The sequence below is a fragment of the Anopheles merus genome, chromosome 3L, assembly GCF_017562075.2.
Source record: "Anopheles merus strain MAF chromosome 3L, AmerM5.1, whole genome shotgun sequence".
NCBI lineage: Eukaryota > Metazoa > Arthropoda > Insecta > Diptera > Culicidae > Anopheles > Anopheles merus.
In genome coordinates, this window is record NC_054085.1 from 37,056,047 (window position 1) to 37,076,512 (window position 20,466).

Sequence of the window (20,466 nt, forward strand, 5' to 3'; positions counted from 1 at the left end):
GCCACTAATTAGCAAACAGTTCGTCGGCCCGACCCACACCAAGCGGGCAGTGTTAAGAGGCGCCGGAAAAGGGCCCGCCCCGAAGGTCGTCCAGTCGTCGCCAGGCGAATCGCGCCACCAACTCTTTTGCCACACACACTGGTGGTGGTGGAACACCTTTGCCGATGCGATCGCTGATCGCTGGCTGCGCTTTTGTTGTGCAATCGTGGACGGTGGAGAGCTGTGTGTACTGTGCAACATCAGTGCAGTGGATCGGTTTCGTCGCTTGCTGTGTTGTCTGTGTTGTTTTCAGATGCGGGCTCGTCGCCCAAGTCGTCGACCGACTACGCTTTAGCCAGCTCTCTTTGCGTGTCTTTTGCGGGCTTGTCAAGGACAGGCAGCAGCAGCAGCAGCAGTCACAGCACCTGGCCGTTAGATGCTGGGCGAGCGCGCAAGGTGGTGTGGCGCAATGACGGAGACGAGATTGGGATTTGGGTTTAGGCGCTTGGGTTTTTGCAGACATTTTGCCTTAAGGTTTGGTTTTGTCTGCAATGTGCAATACACACCACAACGCGTCGTGAGTTATTGGTTGCGAAACTCCGTGGGTGTGTTTGACACGGGGCGATTGGTTTTAATCGACGGTTGCCAAAGCCGTGTAGGAAGATGTAGGCCACTGTGTTCTGTCTCTGTTCGGCTGTCTTTAATGTTTGTCATTTACGTAAATAAATTAAGAAGAAAAAAACAGTTCTTAAATTCTCACCACGCAGTCACAAAAATGGCGCCAAAATCTTTAATCGAACGGAATTAAAACACGCACCATGAAGCTCATCACAGTGGTTGTCGTAAAATTAAAAGCGTCACACTTTTGTACGGGGGTTGTAAATGTGTTGTTGAAGCATTTTTCTGCTTTCCCCCCATCCGATCGTGTACACTCTTTTAAAATAAAAATAGACCATTTATTGACCCATATCGCACGGGGTGGTGCACGCGTGCGTCTATTTCCTGCTCCACCCTTCCCGCGTGCACACACAGACACCTCACAGCTTTGCTTGCGTCAAAGCACAGCAACCTCCACCCCTCCAATGAGCTATTTAACTCATTTAAAAGGGGTGTTGGGGGTGTCGGGTGGTGGTGAGAGGTCCACCATCATCAATTTCGTTCGTGAAAATGAAGCGTGTCGTGGCGGCTTCCTCTCTTCTGCTCTGTGTTTCTGTGTTATTTTTGCATTTTTTTTTTAATGTTCAAACTCATTTCCTTCCCCCCCAGGGGTACCGATCCCAGCAGCCAAGAGGAGTGACACACAGACTCGGTTTCAAATTGGGAACCTGGGCACATGCGTGCCTGTGTGTGAGTGCGTTTTTTGCGCGTATTTGTGCTTTATCTGTGGTCCGATGACCAACTTCTTGGTCTGGGGCCGTTAAACAGCCGTCCATGGGGCGTTTTGTGCGCGCATGGTTGCGATTACCGGTCATTCACCTGTGCGACTTTGCAGACGCAATTGTGTCCGGCCGTGTTTTGCCTTATCACGACGACGACCCTTCGTTTTTTTTTAATTATTTGTTACAACGGACACCAGATGGATGTTACAATGTAAAAAAAGCATTAATGAAACATTGTGGTGGCGTTTTTGGGATGAGGACGAGTTCAATTAATGAGCAAGAAGTTGAATCCTCTCTCTTTCTCTCCCTCTCTCTTTGTCCGGTGCTAAGAGCGGGTGACCGAAAGGAAGAACTCACCCCCTCGATCCTGGTCCGGATCGAACGCATGCAAAACCGAAACGCGCCTGACGACACCCGCGGGTTGAACGAACTCGAATGGCCTCGTTCTTTTATCTGCCACCCTCTCCCTCTCTCTCGCTCTCTTTCATGACCGCTGTACTTGCTTGCCTTTTTTCTCATCCCCTTCCGAAGGGTGGAAGAGAAGCGCAAAAATGTCGTCGCACACACACACACACGCGCGCTGTTCCTTGCTCTGCTGGCTTGAAAGCAATGCCCTCGAAAGAATAAACCCCTCAGCCAGCCCGCTACGCTCTGTGGCTGCTGTGTGGGAAGGAGCGAGAAAGCGACACCTCTCCCGTCCCGCTCTTTCGTATGCGTCTGTGCATGTATGTGCGACAACAATCTTCTTATGGTGGGAGTGGAATGTATGCGCCGGGAGGGTGGAGGAGAAGTATTGGCCTTGAGATTTTATGAGGCCACCCCCTTCACCCACCCCAAACCCACTCACCGCTGTTCTACGTTACTTTTCGTCTCTTTCTGCCCGGCGATGTCTCTCTTTTGTGCCTGAGCGTCCATTTTTGTGCCGTCCAGCTGTGTGGCGTTGTGCTGCTGCTCTATGCGCGCGTGTGTGCATGATCCCAGTAGGCAAGAAAGGGAGGCTCGAACTTCGTTTCTGCGCGCGAGCGAACGAGAAGCAGCAAAACAAAGATGGCCGCAATAAGGGTAATGGCGTCTCTCTCGGCTCTACTTCGTTCGCTCTCGCACCACGGGCTTGTGTACTACGGAGTGAATTGCGTGAACTTTGGACAACAAAAGCGTTCATGCGCGCGCGGTACCGTACATTGGCTCCGGCTTGCGTATTGATGGCGCAAGAGGCAGCGCACATGCACTATTGCCGCTCTCTTTTCGACCCCTCATTCTCTCAAATGGATTGTTTCCTTTCCCTGTTGCTCTCACGCAAAATTCGTTTTCGTTGTTTCGAGCGAGTGAGCGAGGAGTTCATTTTGCATTCATTTTGTCTCTCTTGTGTATGTGAATGGCCCGGATGTGGACGACCTGCATTTTCTGTTTTTGGGCTGATAACGTTTCCCACAACACACACACACTGATAAGGAGGATAACAAAAGCGGGACAAAAATGTGGTAAATGTGGAATGCAAAAAAAATTTTTGTTTTCGTGTAAAACAATTTTAAATCGAAAAAAAAGAACAGATTTCTAATGTTATGGTAGAGTCCATTGCACCCGCACGGGGTAAGCGCACACACGCGACCTAGAACCGAATGTCGAGCACCGGAGCGCAACACTTTACCCATCGACACGACGGTTCATTTTCCAGAACGAAGGCGCCACGAACAGCGCGATGCGTTCATTTCCAGAACGTCAGAACGGCGGGCAACCATAGGCCCGCGCGGCCCGACCCCTTGATGGATGAGGTCGACGACCATGGAACAGTGGATAGGCCGCGCCACGAGCGGCGAGCGACGTGCGAGAACGAGAACGTTCAAAGCGGGGCTGGGGAAAGGTGGGGCCAGTAATTTAGGTCATCAACCTTGCATGTGGGTTACTGAGGCCAACGACACCGAAGCGTGCCCGTCGTCGTCTTCGCCATTCGTCCCTCGTTCCCTTCCCCATCCGCTGCTGCGTCTACCAATGTATTTCATCCCTTCATGCGCCGTTATCATCATCGACACACACACACACGGGGCAAAAGGGTCCTTCTTCCCGGCGGTGCTTTGTCTGCTCGGCAGCAGCGTGCGTTTTTTCTTGCTTTGCATTGGCTGCCCCCGAAGTGCAACAGACGGACAGCGAAGTGCATCGGCTGCACGATGGCAGTGTATGTATATGTTTGCCAATAAAAAGATCTCGCTGCATTCGGGGTTTTATCTCTTTTGTTTATCTTTTTGCTTCGCCGTTGCCGCTCTTTTTGCTGCTTTTTGTTCTGGTGGCCGATTTTTACGCTTTACCCTTCAGCTGGAAGCCAAGTGCTCTTTGTTTGCAGGCGTACGGGGGTTCAAGTAATGTTAAAAACCCCAAATGAAAAGGGTTACACACGCGCGTACGGAATCAAATTTCCGTTTATTGGTTCATTTGTTGTTTATGTGCGCAGAAATGAAATTCAAATAAAAATTCCATATCCTGTTCAAATTGGCCGCGTGCGTGTGTGTGTGTGTGTGTGTGCGGGTAAACAATGACAAACAATTGCGTCACAAATCGGTGACAACGGTAAAGCGCCGAGCCTCGCGTAAAGTGAAGTTGTGCGTAAAAATGGTGTTTATACTTGCTCATTGATTGTTTGTTTGTTTGTTTTTTACGACTTTTTGTTATCTTCCATTTTTGTGTGGCCAGTTTCGCGGGGTTTTTTTTTATGGCTTCAGAAGTGTGTGTCTTGGTTGTGCGCGTGCATTTGGTGGGTTCGTTGCTTGTTTCGAGAAAATTCCATCCAACCGATAAATGCTTACCGAAGGGTAGGGGGAGGGGTACCATATGCGTCACCCTTTGTCCGGGTACACACATTTAGTGCGTATTCATTTTGGCGGATAACGTTTGTGTTTGCTTTTGCACCCTTATTTTTGAAAGATATTTTCTGTCTTTAATGAACAATTTTAAAACAATTGTATAGCTCTAAAGGGAACATCCCGCCCGAAGTAAAGACAAAGATGTACACACACAATGGCCAAAAACTGCATTCGGGTGGATGCAAAACGATGCGAAAAAATTAAGCTTCGCTAAAAACTCACCTTCACGCAACACAGAAGCATTCAAGCTGTCTTACTTGGCTGTTTGTGTGTATGGTTGCTGCTGCCTGGGGTTGCCCTGGGTGGTTGACCAACATTCCACCCCGCAGTACCACGCACCTCGCAACACAAAGCGAACTCTACGCAGTGCGCGCGCGAGAGAGAGACAGAGAGAGCTAAGAGCGGCTAAGAAACGAACGCCAAAGGTCTTTGCTCTGTTAATGTGTCAATGCTACCCGCAAGCAAATGGGGGGTGGGGACCAGCTTGTTTGTAGCATGTTGCTCGTTCTTCGTCACGCACACGCTCACGGAACCATTCTCTCTCTCTCTCTCCCACTCACACAACCGGCTCGTTGTGTGTTGCCCCATGGAAGAACGCTCGCCCGCCACCACCATATGGTGACGAAAAGTGCGTCGAGAAGAGAACGGGGCGCACACACACACACACACACGCACACACACAGACGGAAAGGGCCTCAGACGATCGTCGTTTCTAGAAATTACGCCCGACCGGAGAGAGCCGTCCGATGCAGCAACCGAAACGTGACCGGTTGTGTTGCAGCATCTTTAAACCCGCTGGCGCGTTAAACAAATCATTGAAAGGGTTTGAATGTTACCAAAAATATTATGCTGATTTTGAAACTATTTTTATGACTTCTTTTCGTTGTTCTTGAGCGATCGGTGTGCGACCAACGTCGAATGAATCAACGCGTTCATTTTGTGCTCTTGCTCTGTTACCTTGAAAGGTAAACTCACACGCGTTTCGGTGACGTTCTGCGCGTTGGCATTTTAGCAATCTCAACCTCAACAGCGCCGCACGAACGCGTCACGACAGCAGTGGCGAGATCGACAGTGGCGAGAATGAAAAATAAACGAGGTTTGTTGTAAAAGACGATGGAGACGCATGGTACGTGGTAAGAAAGCACGTGGCGTCTACCAACAGAGACAAATAGAGCAATGAGCGCGCGCGACAAAGAGAGAGAGGGAGATTGAAAACCAGATCAAGGGAGCTGTGTTCTCTCGCTTGAATAGATCGCTCGGTGTACGTAGGAGCGTACAGGAGGGAGATTTTGCAACAGTTCGTTTTAGAACCAGTAACTATGGCGGGAATCATTTTTGACTATCAATTAATCATATTAATCTAACAAAAAGCCGTCCTATTCCTGCTTCAACTTGTCTGGGCAACCAGCTGGTTTGAGGGATCTTATTCCCCCAAAGTAGTTTGCTATCCCCTTTCATCGTCATGTTCAACGACCCCAACGCGTGCCCTTTTTTCCACTTTGCGTACCATCGTTGTTTCCCTTTTGCTTTTGAATGCGCCCGCGCCTGTGTGTGTGTGTTCATTCTTTCAACGGTGCTTTTTCTTTCTTCTAATGCGCGGGGTGGCACAGCGCGCGCAACACGTGCGTTCGCGTTAAAAAGGCTATTGACTCGTAACTGTTCTATTACGTGTCCCGCGGTGCTGCTGCGTTTGTCGTGCTCTGCCAACCCACCCACCCACCGATGGTCGTCATCGTTTTGTTGTTGTGCGCTCCCGGTGTGTGTGTGTGTGTGTGTGTGTACGATGAATTTAAATTATGCTTTGCACAAAACGCCTAATGACGCTTCTGTTTGTGAGTGAGCGCACCGGACTGTGCAGCGCTGAATAAAAACAATTCATCGCCGAAAAGTAATACTATTTCATAATATTCCGCTTCCCTGTCCGCTTCTCCCACTAACCCACCCACGTTGAAGGAGGGGGAGGTTCGTCGCGTGGCCTAACTGTAACTGTCATTTAACTGTTAATGCGGCAAAAGGCGGGGAATTTGTTTGTAATTTCTTTTCATATTTTTTGTTGCGTTTGTTTTGTTGTTGCTGTTACTACTCATTTGCATACTCATAGCCCTCATAGCAGTTACGCCCGTTGTCCGGGTTGGGGTCAAAAGCCTCGAATGTCGAGCATCAGTAGTATGATTCACCTAGAACAGCGGTTGCTACCTGGGGCCCACCGCGAAGTGGTGTTCAATACGGGAAACAGGATCCAAAAGGTGGACATTCCAGTTTTCACCAGTCAGAGCCTGGTCAGCTCGTTTCGAACCATTCGGAATTGGATGACTCACAAATGGGTCCTCCTTTGGAGGCATTAATCATCGTGCTGGATTTTCCAGCATTTTTTATTTTTTTTGAGGCGAAGCTCAAGGGAGGGACCACATCCCCCCCAAGCAGAGGGTTATTGACATTTGTACGCAACGCAAATGGCAGCGTAGTAAAAACATGTCAATCCATTATCTAATCCATTCACACACACACACACACACACACACACACACACACACACACACACACACCACACACACACACACACACAACACACACACACACACACACACACACACACACTGGGAAGAGAGGTTACGGAATGTTGTTGTTGTTTGTTTCGTCTGTTGATGATGAAATTGTTTACATGTTATTGCTGCCATTGCGCACGTAAAATCTCTCACCGGCAGCAGCAGCAACTACTCGCGTTGCGCTTCGAGAGAAGGAAATGGAAATGTGAAAGCAATTGGAACTGCCTTGCGCGGAAATGGGGAAAAGTGCAAGTAAAACCGATACTGTTTGGCAAACGGATAATAACAAACGACTCACGCAGAGCAGATTTCGGAGTTCAACAACCCCTCTATTCAAACCGCCCTTCCATCGTTACTATTCCCCCCCCCCCCCTTTCACCTGACGCGCACAGCACGAAAGGGAAGAGAAGGAAGTTAAAGATTGGCCGGCATCGCGCACCGGTGGTAGAAAGTGTCGATGATTTTCATCTTTCCCTTAGCCCCCCCCCCCCCCACGGTCATTTGGATGGGTGAGAAGAGAGGGCGAACAGAGCGACAGCGAAAATGATTGAAACAAAAAACGCTTTACAACGAAAGAGGGAGAAAGAAACAGCCAAAAAAAAATCCTAAACGAAACAAACAAAACCCTAAAATGGAAGCAAAAGGAAAGGTGGGATGGGGGGGATGGGGTGGGTGGTTCAAATTGCAAAGAGCGCGTTTCGTAAGATGTTTTGAAAGGAAGCGCAAAGCGGAGAGCCGGAAAATCCCACCCAATTTTTTTTTCTTCGGGGCCTTAATGCGTTCATTTACCCCTAGCGCGCGTCCAAAGGGAGGAGAAAGCCCAACGAGCCTAATCCCCCCAAATACGAAGAAGAAGCGAAGCAAAACTTCAAAATCAAAACAAAAACAAAAATCCAAAACAGAGTGAGAGCGAGAGGCAGATTCCACCGCTTGCTATGCGAGATGAACCCCCCGCCAAAATGAAAGGAGAGGGAGGAATTACACAATACTATGTTTACTTGGATTGCTCTCTCTCTTTCACTCTCTCGCACGCCTTCTCTCTTTCGCGTTCAATAAACTTCTAATGGTTGAGAAGGAAAAAGGAAAAACAAACGATGCTCCAAACAAAAACAACTAAATTAAAACAAAACGTACGTGAACGTGAACACGAACGGAGCAGAACGTGGGCAAGAGACGAACCCAACCGCGAAAAAGGGTTTGTTACTGTGCATGTGTGTGAGCGAAAGAATGCAAACAAGTACGGTCGAATGTCGAATAAGGGAAGAACGCACGCGGTAAAGGTAAAGAAGGTACAAGAAATCAAAATTCGTGTACACATAAACAAAATGACGCGATTACTGCCCGGGTTCACCCCCCCTGTGCGTGTGATTTTTGTTCCTTCTTGGCTGGAAACCTCCCTCCCCCGGCTGTTGTTGTTTTGAACCGCCCTGGGGTCAATGGACCCCAACCATCGTAGCGTTAGTTTCACACTCCTTCGCGTGGTGGTGTTGGTGATGTAGTTTTTTAACACAATTGCATAATCCACACATCGACGACGACCACGACGACGACCGTTCGCGAATCAAGTCAACCCCGCGCGCCACCGCCATCTTCGTTACCGAATCGGCCGTTTCCGTTCCGTCTTCAATTATATATTACGAGCAGGATTTTTATGCTGAAGTTGGAGAGAAGGAGGAAAGAAAGAGTGTGAGAGAGAGAGAGCGAAAAAGTGAAGGAAGAAAGGTGGCAGATATCACGCGGAAATGCCAACTCGATCATCATAAGCACTGCGGCAATCAGTTATTTTTGCGTAACCAACCATCAGACCTGAGAGTGAGAGAGAAAGCGAAAGAGAGAGACAGAGAGAGAGAGCAACATCATGATGGCGTCCGATCGCGGCTGGAGCAATGACGTCGCGGACTCTCTGCTTGCGGCCGGAGCAAGATCGGTCATTCACTTCCTCTATCCTCCGGCCATTTCTGGTGTGTGTGTCTGTGTGTTTGTGTGTGGCGCGGTGTTGGTGAGTGGACATGTTTTGACCAAAAATAAACCCTCCCAAAAGGGGGTGGAAGAGGGTGGATGGGAGGAAAACTCGCCACCGCCAGGCACAAAACCGGGTTTTCCTCGCCTCTACGAGACGCGAACGGAACGCGGACGGGCAAAGGCCCGCGTTTGGAGTGTGTAATTATAGGTCGGCGGTCTAAAATCCCACTTCTCGATCGCGGATCATGCTTTCTCTGTCTTTCTCTCTCTCTCTCTCGTCTTCTTTTCTCGTCACGATCGACACGCTTGCTGGGCTCGGCGTTTATATGCGCAAAAGGTTTCGATCGCCGTGCGGGAGAGAATGGCGTTCTCGTCTCTCTCTCTCTCTCTCTCTCTCTCTCTCTCTCTCTCTCTCTCTGTCTCTTCCTCTCTTGGTGAATGATGGGAAGGGCAATGACTTGTCCGATTTGCTTGTCAGGCGCTATCCCCGTCATCCGGGGCATCCCAAGGGGATCAACCCGGGTAGAACCGCAACCAAATGGAACATCCTTCACAAATCCCCATGTCTCGTCTGCGTCCTATCATACTGAACCTGCCAAAGAACCTGTTCGCTCCAAAAATGACCCATTTTTGCTTGCTCCCACCCACCGCACACAAGAAGATAAAGAGATGCATCCACACAAAGGATGTGTGTCTGACGAGTCGCCGACCGAATAACAATAAAGCACAATAATAACGAGATCTGTCTGGAAAAGTAGATGTCTAACAGCGCAAAGTCGAGCAATTTCTCGAACGCACATTTGCTCTTCTGCAAGGGAAAAACGGGTGCTCAGATGCATATCGCCGGGGGGCGAAGGAGTGGTGTGATAGAATTGCAAATAGCAAAGAATGTCAGCACGCACAAACAAAACAGACGAATGCAACTGGCGTCTTGCGGCGCGAGCCGCCAAAGACAAAGAGCGACCGATTTTGCGTCCCACAGAGGTCTTCCAGAGAGAGGAGAGAAAAGGGCGCGGACGAGAGGAAACCCACTACTAAACTGTGACTAGCACTAGCAGCAGCAGCAGCAGCCCGAAATGAGAACAAACGTCAAACAACAGTGGCGACCCTTTTTTTTTTTGCCGCTTTAAAGTGTCCGTTTTCTAACGGATAAATGGCGGTCGCCCTTTTCCCGGGGGTTTGCCAACGCTGTGGCATACATTTTTAACCTCTCCAGGCGTTGTTGGTTTCCCTTCCTTGCTTGTTCCCTTTTTTTCGCGCGTTTTATTTTGCCCAACCAGGGGAGGACCACCCCGCTCGTGCGTGTGTCAGTGAACTCTCTGTCGTTCGCGTACTGTTCTTGGCGCGCAAGTCGGCGCTTCACGTGCGTCTCCTACGAGTATCTGGTCGGTTTGTGTATGTTGTATAGAACGTGTTTTTGTGGTAAACAACAATTTTGTTTGGCACATTTTTAGCCCCGCTGTGCACAAAAACGCGTTCAATTGGAACAATCTTTGATGCTGTATCAATATCTTCTTAATATTTCCTTTACGCCAACTTCCATATGCTCGGCTTCTTCTTCTTCTTTAACCTGAAGTTGACTCGTAACGTTGAAGAATGCCTGCTGAAATTCCTCCGTTTTTGTGCGATACAGCTGAGCTGGCGAAATACCGCGAACCAGTTTTGCCGCGAACCCGCCCGGCGACTCATGCTAAACATGATTCACCCGCCCGATGACTGACACGGACAGGCCGTTGACCCAGCACGGCGCCGTACGCTTTACTGCCGAAAGTGTGAAAAATTACACCCTTTTTGGGAAAGCTAGAATGAACCGGGTTCGGCGGGGAATATTGACAAAGAGCAGAATATTGTACCACCCTTTCAACACTTCTAACTCTAAATTCTAACTGTACTGAAACGCCACCCAACAGTGCACACACGTAAACCCTATTCCTGTATTATGCAAACGGTGGGTCACAAAACATGATGTTGTCACAATGTTGGCGGGCGTGTGTTCCCCGGAGCAGATTTTCAAAGGCTGATATTATTCAAGCGGTCGCGGTGTTTTGTTTTCCGACCGGCGTGTGTTGCGTTTTTTTTTGGTCGTTTGTTTTGCACATAAAAACACCACCCCCAATGCTGTGTTAGGTAGGTAGGCCGCGATGTGTGTGTGTGTGTGGGGGAAAGGCAAGGGAGATAGTTAAACAACAAACCCGTTAGGATCTAAGCGGACAGTAAAGTTTAACATAACGTCCCCATAAGGAGAGGGGGGGGGGAAGTTGGCACGAAAATGGCCTCATTCCACCTTGTCCTGCTCGAGGGCCCCGTGTGTTTATGTGTGTGACTGTGCACATTTTGACCATATACACCGGACCCGGACATGAGCGCGCAACGCAGTCGGAACGAAAGCCAACAGACGATCGGGCACTACCCCACCCCCACCCCATCATGATCGCTGTGAAAGCAGTGGCAGGGCATAAGGTGGTGGTGGTAGGTACCACAGTTGGTGAGAAAAAATTATGTAAGCCTAGCAGGCAGGGCGAGCGCGGGCACGTTTTTGCGCGTGTATGGCGGGACAAAAATGTGTGTCTGTGTGTGTGTGTGTGTGCACGATCGTTCATACAAACTGCACGGGGGCGATCGGAAGGAAAGGTGTGTGTGTGTGTGTGTGTGTGTGTGTGTGTGTGTGTGTGTGTGTGTGTGTGTGTGTGTGTATGGGCAGGAGGTTGTTGCGCAAGCAGCAACCAGCAACAACAACGCACGACGGGTCGGGTGTTAGTAGCCGCCACACTCTCTTTCAGTTTCGGAGAAAAGTTCGTTGACCTGCCGCGCGGAACTCTAACCCGCTATTTGCTGTTTTTTCACCTTTCTTTCCGACTTATAGTTCCTCTTTCTCCATTTTTTATGAGTTAGTAGTGGCACAGCCTTTGACACCAGCACGCGCACTCGAGAGGTTCAGGTTGCACTTGATGTGCGCGCACGAATTGTAAGCGAGATTGATGATTGCGTACATGCAGCACAGTTCCGTGATGGTAGCAAGCTTTACTAAAAGTATTTTGATGTTGATTATGAAGCAAAGAAATAAAGCAGAATTTGAATAAGGTTAATAAAAGAAAAAAAAATAAAATAAAAAATTAATAGTGAAACATAAAACTCATAGAAAAAGCAACATAAATCGTCAAAACAAAACAGTAAAAGTGAGAAACTGATAGTCTACAATCGTAACAAAAGAGAAAAATAGTAAACTAAACCATTAACACACAGAAAAAACAAGCGAAAGTATGAGATGATAAAAACCAAAGATGATAATTATAGCATCTGAAATTGAGAAAGACAACAGAAACATTTCAACAGCAATTCTAAGGTTGAAATATTTCCATCCAATTGGAACTAGAACTTCAGCGAGTGCCCCTCCACCCCTCATTCCGATTCTAGTGTAACCACAAGAGCTAGCACTCCTCCCCACCGAAAGTGTCATTGAACCTGCGAAAGAACGAACGAAGGAACACAAAACTACCTAGCGGGTGGGCAAGTGGGCCACCAGTTCTGTAGAAGGGTCTGCTAACGAACTCATTTAACCTTCCCGGTCGGTTATGTTCTTGCCGCTGCTGTAGCGTCTCCCTTCTTTCATCGTTTCCTCGCCCCATACACTCACACACGGCGAACACACGGGCAGCTTGACACGGCTGGTGTGCACTGTTGACCTAATTAAACATCGCTCCCTCCACCCCCCTCTCACTAGCTCAAGTTTTTTAGATCCTAGCTGGGCCGAAGGATACAAGGCAATTTCCATATACGCGCGGTTCGGGCAACAAAGCGAGCGTTTTGATATGCTAGTCGCAGTTCCAATTTTTCCCAATAAAATTCTCAGAATTGAGAGCAAACTAAGGTGACATATACTCGTGCACAGTCACACAGAAACACACACACACACACATGGCAAAGTAACGGAGATCAGAGAAGAACCGAGCGAATAAGAAATGATCGCGAGACAAACGATCGGACTTTTCCTCGCACATACACACACACACACACATACCCTTTGCGCCCAACTCGGTCAATGAACTCTCGGTGTGAGCTCTCTCTCTCTCTCACACAAACACTCAGGTTCACAGAACAATTGTTAGTGACGGAGGATGAATGGAGATGAGCGCAAACGAGCGGGTGGAGCGAAAAGGCAAGCCACTAGAGGGAGAAAGAGAGAGACAGGGTAAAATATGCAAAACGCTCGACCAACCCCTGTCGCCGTGTGTGTGTGTCGCTGTGGACCAGGAAATTGCGCGCGCGTTTGCAACGCCGGGTCTGGACATTCTCTCGTTCTCGTACGTTCGTTCGCACACCGGGAGAACCTCTGCTTGCATGCTCTGTGACGTCACAACGGTCGACACACACAGAGGTCTGCGACAGGTCTGGCGAGTAAATGCGCTCCCTCAACTCTGCTGAAGAACCGTGGCGATGATGGATGTGCAAGGGGAGAGGTGCGAGAGAGTGAGAGAGTGAGGGGGGGAGGGGTTGTGTATCGAAAGGTGCGCGTTCATTCACCTTTTAGCGCCCTGTTCCCGGGGTCCATCCGGTTGGTGACGCATATATCGTGGGGGGAGCCGAACTGGAACTCCTTCTCCCGCTGCTGGGGAAACTACAGATGCAGAAACACACGACACACATGGGCGGAATTTGTGAAGTGAACTTCCCAATATGTGGGCAAAAAATGAGGTCAAATTTAGAACTTTTTTTTTTGGGGAAAAAGAGCAAAATGGAATTCTTCTTGGAGTTCTTCAGAAATTCTAGGAAGAATGCGCCCCAAGTCCACCTTCAATATTTTTCTTTTTTTTAGGGAGGAAAAACATCTGAGTCAGTGTCAATTCCGAACCGACATAAAGCACGCTCAGACTTTGCTCCCCTTTTTAGGTTCCCCTTTGCTGGGTTTGCCAGAGTCATTCCCAAGTTTGTTGTTTTTTGCGGAAATTCCACCCCGCTCCACATTGCACAGAATCAGAACGAAACATACTTTCCGCGCTCTCGTGCATGAGCCGCACACAGAAAGGTGTGCGAGACGACGAATCCCCTTTTCCGGGGGAGGTGCGAGCATTCATTCTCGTTTCAGGTCACCTCCCGCGCGCTCTCTTTCTCTCCCTTTCTCTGGGTCGCCAGTCCCGCCAGTGCCGGCCAGTATCGTGTCAGGTCTCTTGAAGAACAACCACTCTCGGGGGAGGCCAATGAACTTTTGCGAGCTCTTCTATCGCGCGCCGTTCGCTTACGGTGAATCCGGTGACGTCGTCGTCGTCATCGTCGGGTGGTCGGTCGGCTTTTTCGTGCTCGCCTGTGTGTGCTTGTTGTATGCCGAGGTTCTCGGCAGAGGCCACTGACCGCAACCCGGCACGAAACGGAGCGAAAGGGGTGGAGAGTTCGCGCGCGTGTTGTGTTGTGTCCACTTCGATTGCCACTCTTCTTCCTCTCTTTTTGTTTTGCAACAGATCATCTGCGGGGCGACTTCTTGTGTCGCCGATGCGAGCGCCACAGCTTCTTGATTGTTTACACCACGGCCTACCCCGATCAGTTTGCTGTGTGTGTGTATAGGTGTGCCGATTGCGCAAAGACAAAAAGGGCTAAAAGCGCGATTTTCAATCGCCTATGTATTTAGAGCAATGTGCGCAACAACAACACCACAACGGCGTCCAGCGTTAGGATGGTTTTGTTAAAGCAAAGGCACCGGACAACACACCACACAAGACACTTTATAAATATACAATAAATGTGCTCTCAAAACAGAGACAGCTCCAGCTGTGTGCGAATTCAAATATCGAACAGGAAATGGGACCAATACCTGTGCGAGTGCGTCACCGATGTGTGGTTTATTTCGGCACAAGTCCTTTCTTTCTCAAGAAAGGCTGAATCATGGGCTTCAGCTAAGAAAAAAGGCTCTCAAAACAAACAAACAAACAAAAAAAAATGGCACCCTGATTCATCCATTATCATTGGCGCTTGAAAGGTTATTGTTCGATTTTTTATTTTACACCTTTTTACTGACCCAAAATAGAATGATTCACACCATTTATTTGCTTCAGTGCTTATCTGCCTGCCTGGCTTCACTCTGCTCTGCCACACTTTCCCCCTCCACGCACGCACGGGGAGAGAAAAAGTGACAGGAAGCGGCGAACCTTTTGGCCAACATTTTTCCCACCCGAACTTTCATCCGACGGCCAAATTTCGATACACATTTTGCGGAATGCTAAAGATGGGGCTGTTTTTTCCCACGATTTCCTTTACCCTCACGTTCGAACAATAAACCACCACCAGCACCAGCACCACCCCTCGCAAAACGTAACAAGATCCTCTCCCGCCCCCTCCAATGCTTGAACCCGAAAAAGGGGTTTATGTTGTGGGTTGGGTGGATGAAAATCGTACGCAATTTTATCCGTTCGCCAATTTTGCCCCTTCCCAACAGTGGGGGGGGGGGCACTCGCCCCGACGACTCATCATAATTGGCCTCGCTTCACAAATTCCTCTCACTTTCTTTCCTCACAAAAGCGGCAGCAAGACGATGACGCGCCTTCCACCACCACCATCGTCTTTTCTGTGCTGCGAGGAAGGAAAAGAAAGAAGAGATGGTACAAAAAAACCCCTGTCCAAAGTGTGTGTGTGTGTGGGTCGGGAAAGTGGGATGCGGTGGAAAAGGTGTAAAAAATGCTTCCAAATGCAAAAAAAAGCCCGTGCGCTCTCCTTCCCGCAAAGGGGTTGCTCGCTTGTGTCGAGATTCAGCCGAAAGAGAGGGAAGAAAAGGTGGCCCCCTGTTTGTAGCGCCCTCCCCCTCCCCCTTTTGATATACAATGGACGGCCGGGGCAGTTTCGTAGTACTACGCGAAGCACCGATTTTACGTGTCCCCTCGTACGCGCGTTATATGAACCCTTGTTCCTTCATCCCTTTCTTGCCCACACGCACACGCTCTCCCTCTCGCTCACACGCATAGAGAGCAAAACCCATGGGCCTTGTTTTCCGTTCGCTGCTGCTGCTGCTGCTGCGTGTGTGCGAGCTCGAGCTCTCTCGGTGGCCCCGTCGCCGCTCTGTGTGTTTTCGGGGTGGATGACCAAAAAGTGGGTCACGAAACCAACACGGCCACCCTCAGCCGACGCCGCCACGCAAGTCAACGTATAGCAGGGGGTGAGGAGGCAGTGGGGGAACTGGTGTCTCATACCACACACACCCACCCACCGAACCCACCAGCGTGTGCCGCACGTCACGTACCACCAAACCCGCTCGTGGTGCGTGTTCATTTTCGCTCCCGAAGCGTTCACGCCGCCGATTGCAACACAGCGATGGCGAATGAACGCCGCGTGAATTGAAAGAGAGGAAGGGGGAGGAGGTAGTGCGTTGGTGGTGGGGGAGGCCATCGGCAATGACAGGTCGTTGAACTGAGGTGCCTGTGCAGTCGCGCGGTCCCTTTTGGGGTTTGCAAGGAGCAGCGCAGCTGAGGCAAAAATAACGGGGACTGTAGTGTGTGCAGTGTGCGAGCGTGTTGGTGAGAGAGAGAGAGAGAGAGAGCGAGAGAATGAACCGTCTAGCTCGTTCACTCACACTCACAGCGGCACGATTACCGAATCAGTTACACCGCTCTACACACCGCCGCGCTGCTGCTGCTGCTGCTACTGCCGCTGTTGGTGTGTTCATCCGTTCAAGCGGGGACGGTTGACGCACGGCGACGAACCGTTGGCATTCATTCGCAAACTGGACGCGCCTGCGAAAGCATCGTTCGCTCTGTATATCGCTCTCGTCGCCGCTCGTCGCCGCGGGTTTTTGATTCGTTTGGCGCTCATTTGGGTGTTAGTTCGAGTGCAGGAAAATAATTGCGCGCGCGGAAAACAGATCACAAGGGTTGCGAAATTGGGGGAAAAAACGTGTTTAAAAAAAAAAAACACTTCGATACATTTCGTCGAAGTTTTTCCTTCCAGAAGTGCACAACCACGTTTCCCCGGAAACAAGTGCACACAAGAGGGCAGAAGCGCTTTGGCGGTGTGTGGCTGAAGCCTTCAATTGAAGTAAAACGTGTGTAAAGTGTGGCACCGCCGCAAAGAAAAGGAATGCAAAGTTTGTGCCGCCACAGCAGGCAGCTCAGGATATAGAGTGGCGTGCCGCCCGAGAGATTGAGAAGAAAGTGTGTGTTTCGTTTCGTTGTGGCGAGGAAAAACATTCCCAAAAAATAGATTGCAGCAAAGTGTGCAGCGAGCTGCAGGGAAGTGCATTTAAGTGAGCGTGTTTGTGTGTGTGTTTGTGTATGTGTAGCGTGTACGGTACCGTCCTGGAAGGATCACACTGTCCACTTCCACCATCACCACCAGCAGCAGCAGCAGCCGCAACAGCTCAAAGATGGAAAATTCACGCTAAATTCTACAAAACACCAGGCGCACCCATCGGTCGGCGGTAACAACGGAACGGAAAAATCTTATAGGATTACAAGTTCTAACGCGTTTAAAGTGTGCGTGCGTGTGTGTTTATCGAAGCGTGTGTGTGCCTGTAAAAGTGCAGTGCAATTTTAAGTGCAGCTTGGTGGGAAAGCAAGGGCAAAGCGTGTAGCGAGTGGAAAAATGGGATACAGCGCCGTCCAGCAGCAGCAACAAACAGCAGCCGCCCAGCAGCAGCAACAAGGACAAGGCTCGCAAACGATGGCACCGTCCGGTACGGTCGTGATCGTGCGGCAGGGTGCCGCCGCCACCGCCCCCGTATCACCTCCTCCTCCACCTCCCCCTTCATCACTACCTCAGCAATTGGCGGAAGCGCCCAAAAGTCTGAAAACGAGCCACAGTGCGCTGGTGAGAATCCTCGAGTCCGCACCGCTCAATGCGGCCAAGTCAACTCCACCGCCCACCACCACAACTACCACCGTCCCACCGGTGGTGGCCGTGACGCCCAAGATTGATTTCTGCCCGTGGAAAAAGACAACGATCGCCAAAGAGTGGTTGACCGCCCAGGGCAGTGTGAAGCAGCGGGAGGAAGTGCCACCGGCGTCGGTGGTAGTGCTGGCTGCCGCCCCTCGGTTAGAGGAACAACCGCAACTTGTCCAGCAGGAGCACCAGCGTGTAGTCATTTGTGCCATCGAGAAGAGCAGCGGAGAGCAGCAGCAGCAGCAGCAGACGAAGGACGGATCGGATGCGCCGATCGCCATGGAAGAGGACGAAGCGATCGAGGCAGGGTGTGAGGAGGACGAGGAAGAGTATGAGCAGGAGCTGGAGGCACGGTTGGCGAGCAAAAAGGCGCGCAGCAGCAGCACGTGCAGCAGCAGCGGTAACAGCTCCTGCCGCAGCCGGGAGTCGTCCCTGTCGTCGGCGGCCTCGCCCGAACCGCACAGCAGCGGGGACGAGAGCAGCAGCAGCAACAGTAGCAGTGGACTGTCCACCGGCGGCTGCACCTGCTCCTCGTCCGACCATCTCATCAACGATCTCTGCCAGCAGTTTGAGGAGAATCTCTGCGAAGATCACGTACGTTTAGGAGAAGGAGGAGGGCGATCACAATTTCCTTTTTGTTTGCTTTTCAATCCTTAGGAATCATCATCATCAAAGCAAAACATTCAAACACTTCACTAACAATCTCTCTTTCCTTCTCTCTCTCTCTCTCTTTTTGTCTGGCCAGGGTTTCTTCCGGCGGTCGATACAGCAGAAGATCCAGTACCGACCGTGCACGAAAAATCAGCAGTGCAGCATACTGCGAATAAACCGCAACCGCTGCCAGTACTGCCGATTGAAGAAGTGCATCGCCGTCGGCATGAGTCGTGACGGTAAGTGACCTTTTCTCTACCACTTTTGTCTCCTTTTACAAATAACGCTTGGATTGACTGGTTTCTCTAAAGCTCGTTTGCAACGGTGAGGGACATTTCAATTAGCTAATTCGATCGAGAGGAGATATCATGATCATAAATTGCACTCTTTAACGACCATCCGAGCGACAACAATGTCCGCCACTACTGTGTAGAAGACTGCCTTGAACCCCAAACCTAATCCATCTAACCACCAGCACCACCACCACCACCACGGGGTTTGTCCTTCCTTTTGCGCTCTCTCTAAACGCGCTCTCGTTCCAACTGGAAGCGATCGCATGTTGGACGACCCTCCCGGATTCCAAACAAGCTCGTCTCCGCACGCGAAGGTCGAACATTAAAACTGCCATCGAAAATAATATTGCCCACGAAAACCGAAAAGCGAATGGGTAGAAGATCGAAATGGACGGTGTGCGTGTGTGTGTTGCACATGGCTGTCATGGACGCTGCTGCTCCGCCGTGCCGTGTCCGAATTTTTGGGTGTGAAGGACACAGCAATCTTCGGTCAGTGGTCCACTTTTCGGCGGGTGTACGTGTGTCTGTGTCATTGATGGAGATGTTTTGGAGCTCCAAAAAATTCGCTCTCGCGTTGTTGGCCTTCGGAGATAATTTGGGTTTGTGGATTTGTGTGTTATCTCGGGCGCTCGGGGTGTTGGTTTTGGAGGTTTAGGTGGCGACGGCAGGTGAGGTGATGTGAAAAGATGTGTAAAGATTAGCCAACTGGGGCTGCTCCAGTTTGGGAAAGAAGGGAGTGTGGCGCCACGGACCAGCCGCGCACGTTCCAGACTTCAAGGCTGCGGGCTTTTGAGGTGTGCGTTTTGTTTGGAAATGTGGCGAGCAGAGGGAGGTCAACGGCGCAACACTGTGCAAACAAGAAACGATCTCAATAAAGGGGTAGAAGGTCAGAATGTTCAAAAAAAATGGGAGCCTTAGATTACACTTTGTATTTAGCGCTCCGTTGCGTAGAATCGTCTTGTGAAACGAAGCACAAATCATCCTCACACTGCCCGAGCGCGCCCAAAGAGAAGGGCCAAAGGGACACAGGGCCACCGCAAGCAACAAGCTGGAAGGAAGGGGGTGCATAGGAGTCGACTGTGTATAAAGCTCAGGGCCAAACGGTTGCTGCAACTGCTGTGTGCGCCTTTGAACGGAACGAGATGAACACCGAACGACAAAAGACAGAGAGAGAGGCAGACACATACCTAGCAGAAGGGGTTGCAAAAAATACCTTCGCATACAGTTTTTTCTATGAACCTCTCTGCCTCCCTCCCCACCCTCTGCATTTCGTGTCGCATGCGCGCAACAGTCGCGGACAACCCCAGAGAAGGGACCCGGACCAACCAAGCGACGAACGTATCACGTCATAGACCGAAAGCGAAAACGCGCGCCACCGCCGTTTTGGCTATCTCGCTTACTCTCGCAAAACCCCCCCACACTGGCTTGCTCACTCACACCCCACTAGTCGAGCCGAGAGGAGAGCCGAACCGAGCGAGGCCATCGCGCGCCCGAGTTCAACGACCGTCTAACTGGGCCATAATCATTTTGAACTTTATTTAGGTCAGAAAAATAAACTACCCCCACCACCCCGCGAGCGGCTCTTGCACGAACCGATCATCAGAGCGGGAGCGAGAGTGAGACGGAGCGACCGATGTGTCTCGCTCGCATGTGTTGTGACAGTCAAGCCGCGCGGTTGGTGGGGGGGGGGGTTTCTCGCCTGTTGTTGTGCGACAGAGAGAACGGCTGCAAAAGGGTAGTTTTTGAGAAGCAGCGAGGGAGAGAGAGAGAGCGAGAGAGGGGGGTTGAAACGACGGCCTAGTTTGTTACCCCCGCCTACTCACACTCGCGCACTCTCTCACTGCCGCTCTTTGCTAGCCATTTCGGTGCTCCACCACAAGATCCAACGTTCATTTTGGTTTTTGCCTCGCGCGCGTGTTCATTTTGGGGGTTGCTTTGTGTGCCA

General features: G+C 50.4%; 1 protein-coding gene across 8 annotated transcripts in view; it reads left to right on the forward strand.

Moving 5' to 3' along the window:
- LOC121599649 (ecdysone-inducible protein E75) overlaps positions 1–20,466 on the forward strand; it is a 90,019-nt gene that overhangs the window by 46,217 nt on the left and 23,336 nt on the right. For 7 of the 8 annotated variants that reach the window (XM_041927627.1, XM_041927626.1, XM_041927630.1 and 4 more), the window contains one exon: positions 18,323–18,467. In XM_041927627.1, coding sequence (XP_041783561.1) covers positions 18,323–18,467 — 145 coding nt within the window. Of the gene's footprint in view, positions 1–16,407; positions 18,172–18,322; positions 18,468–20,466 lie in introns of those variants that run through there. The other variant, XM_041927632.1, reaches the window with a different exon arrangement.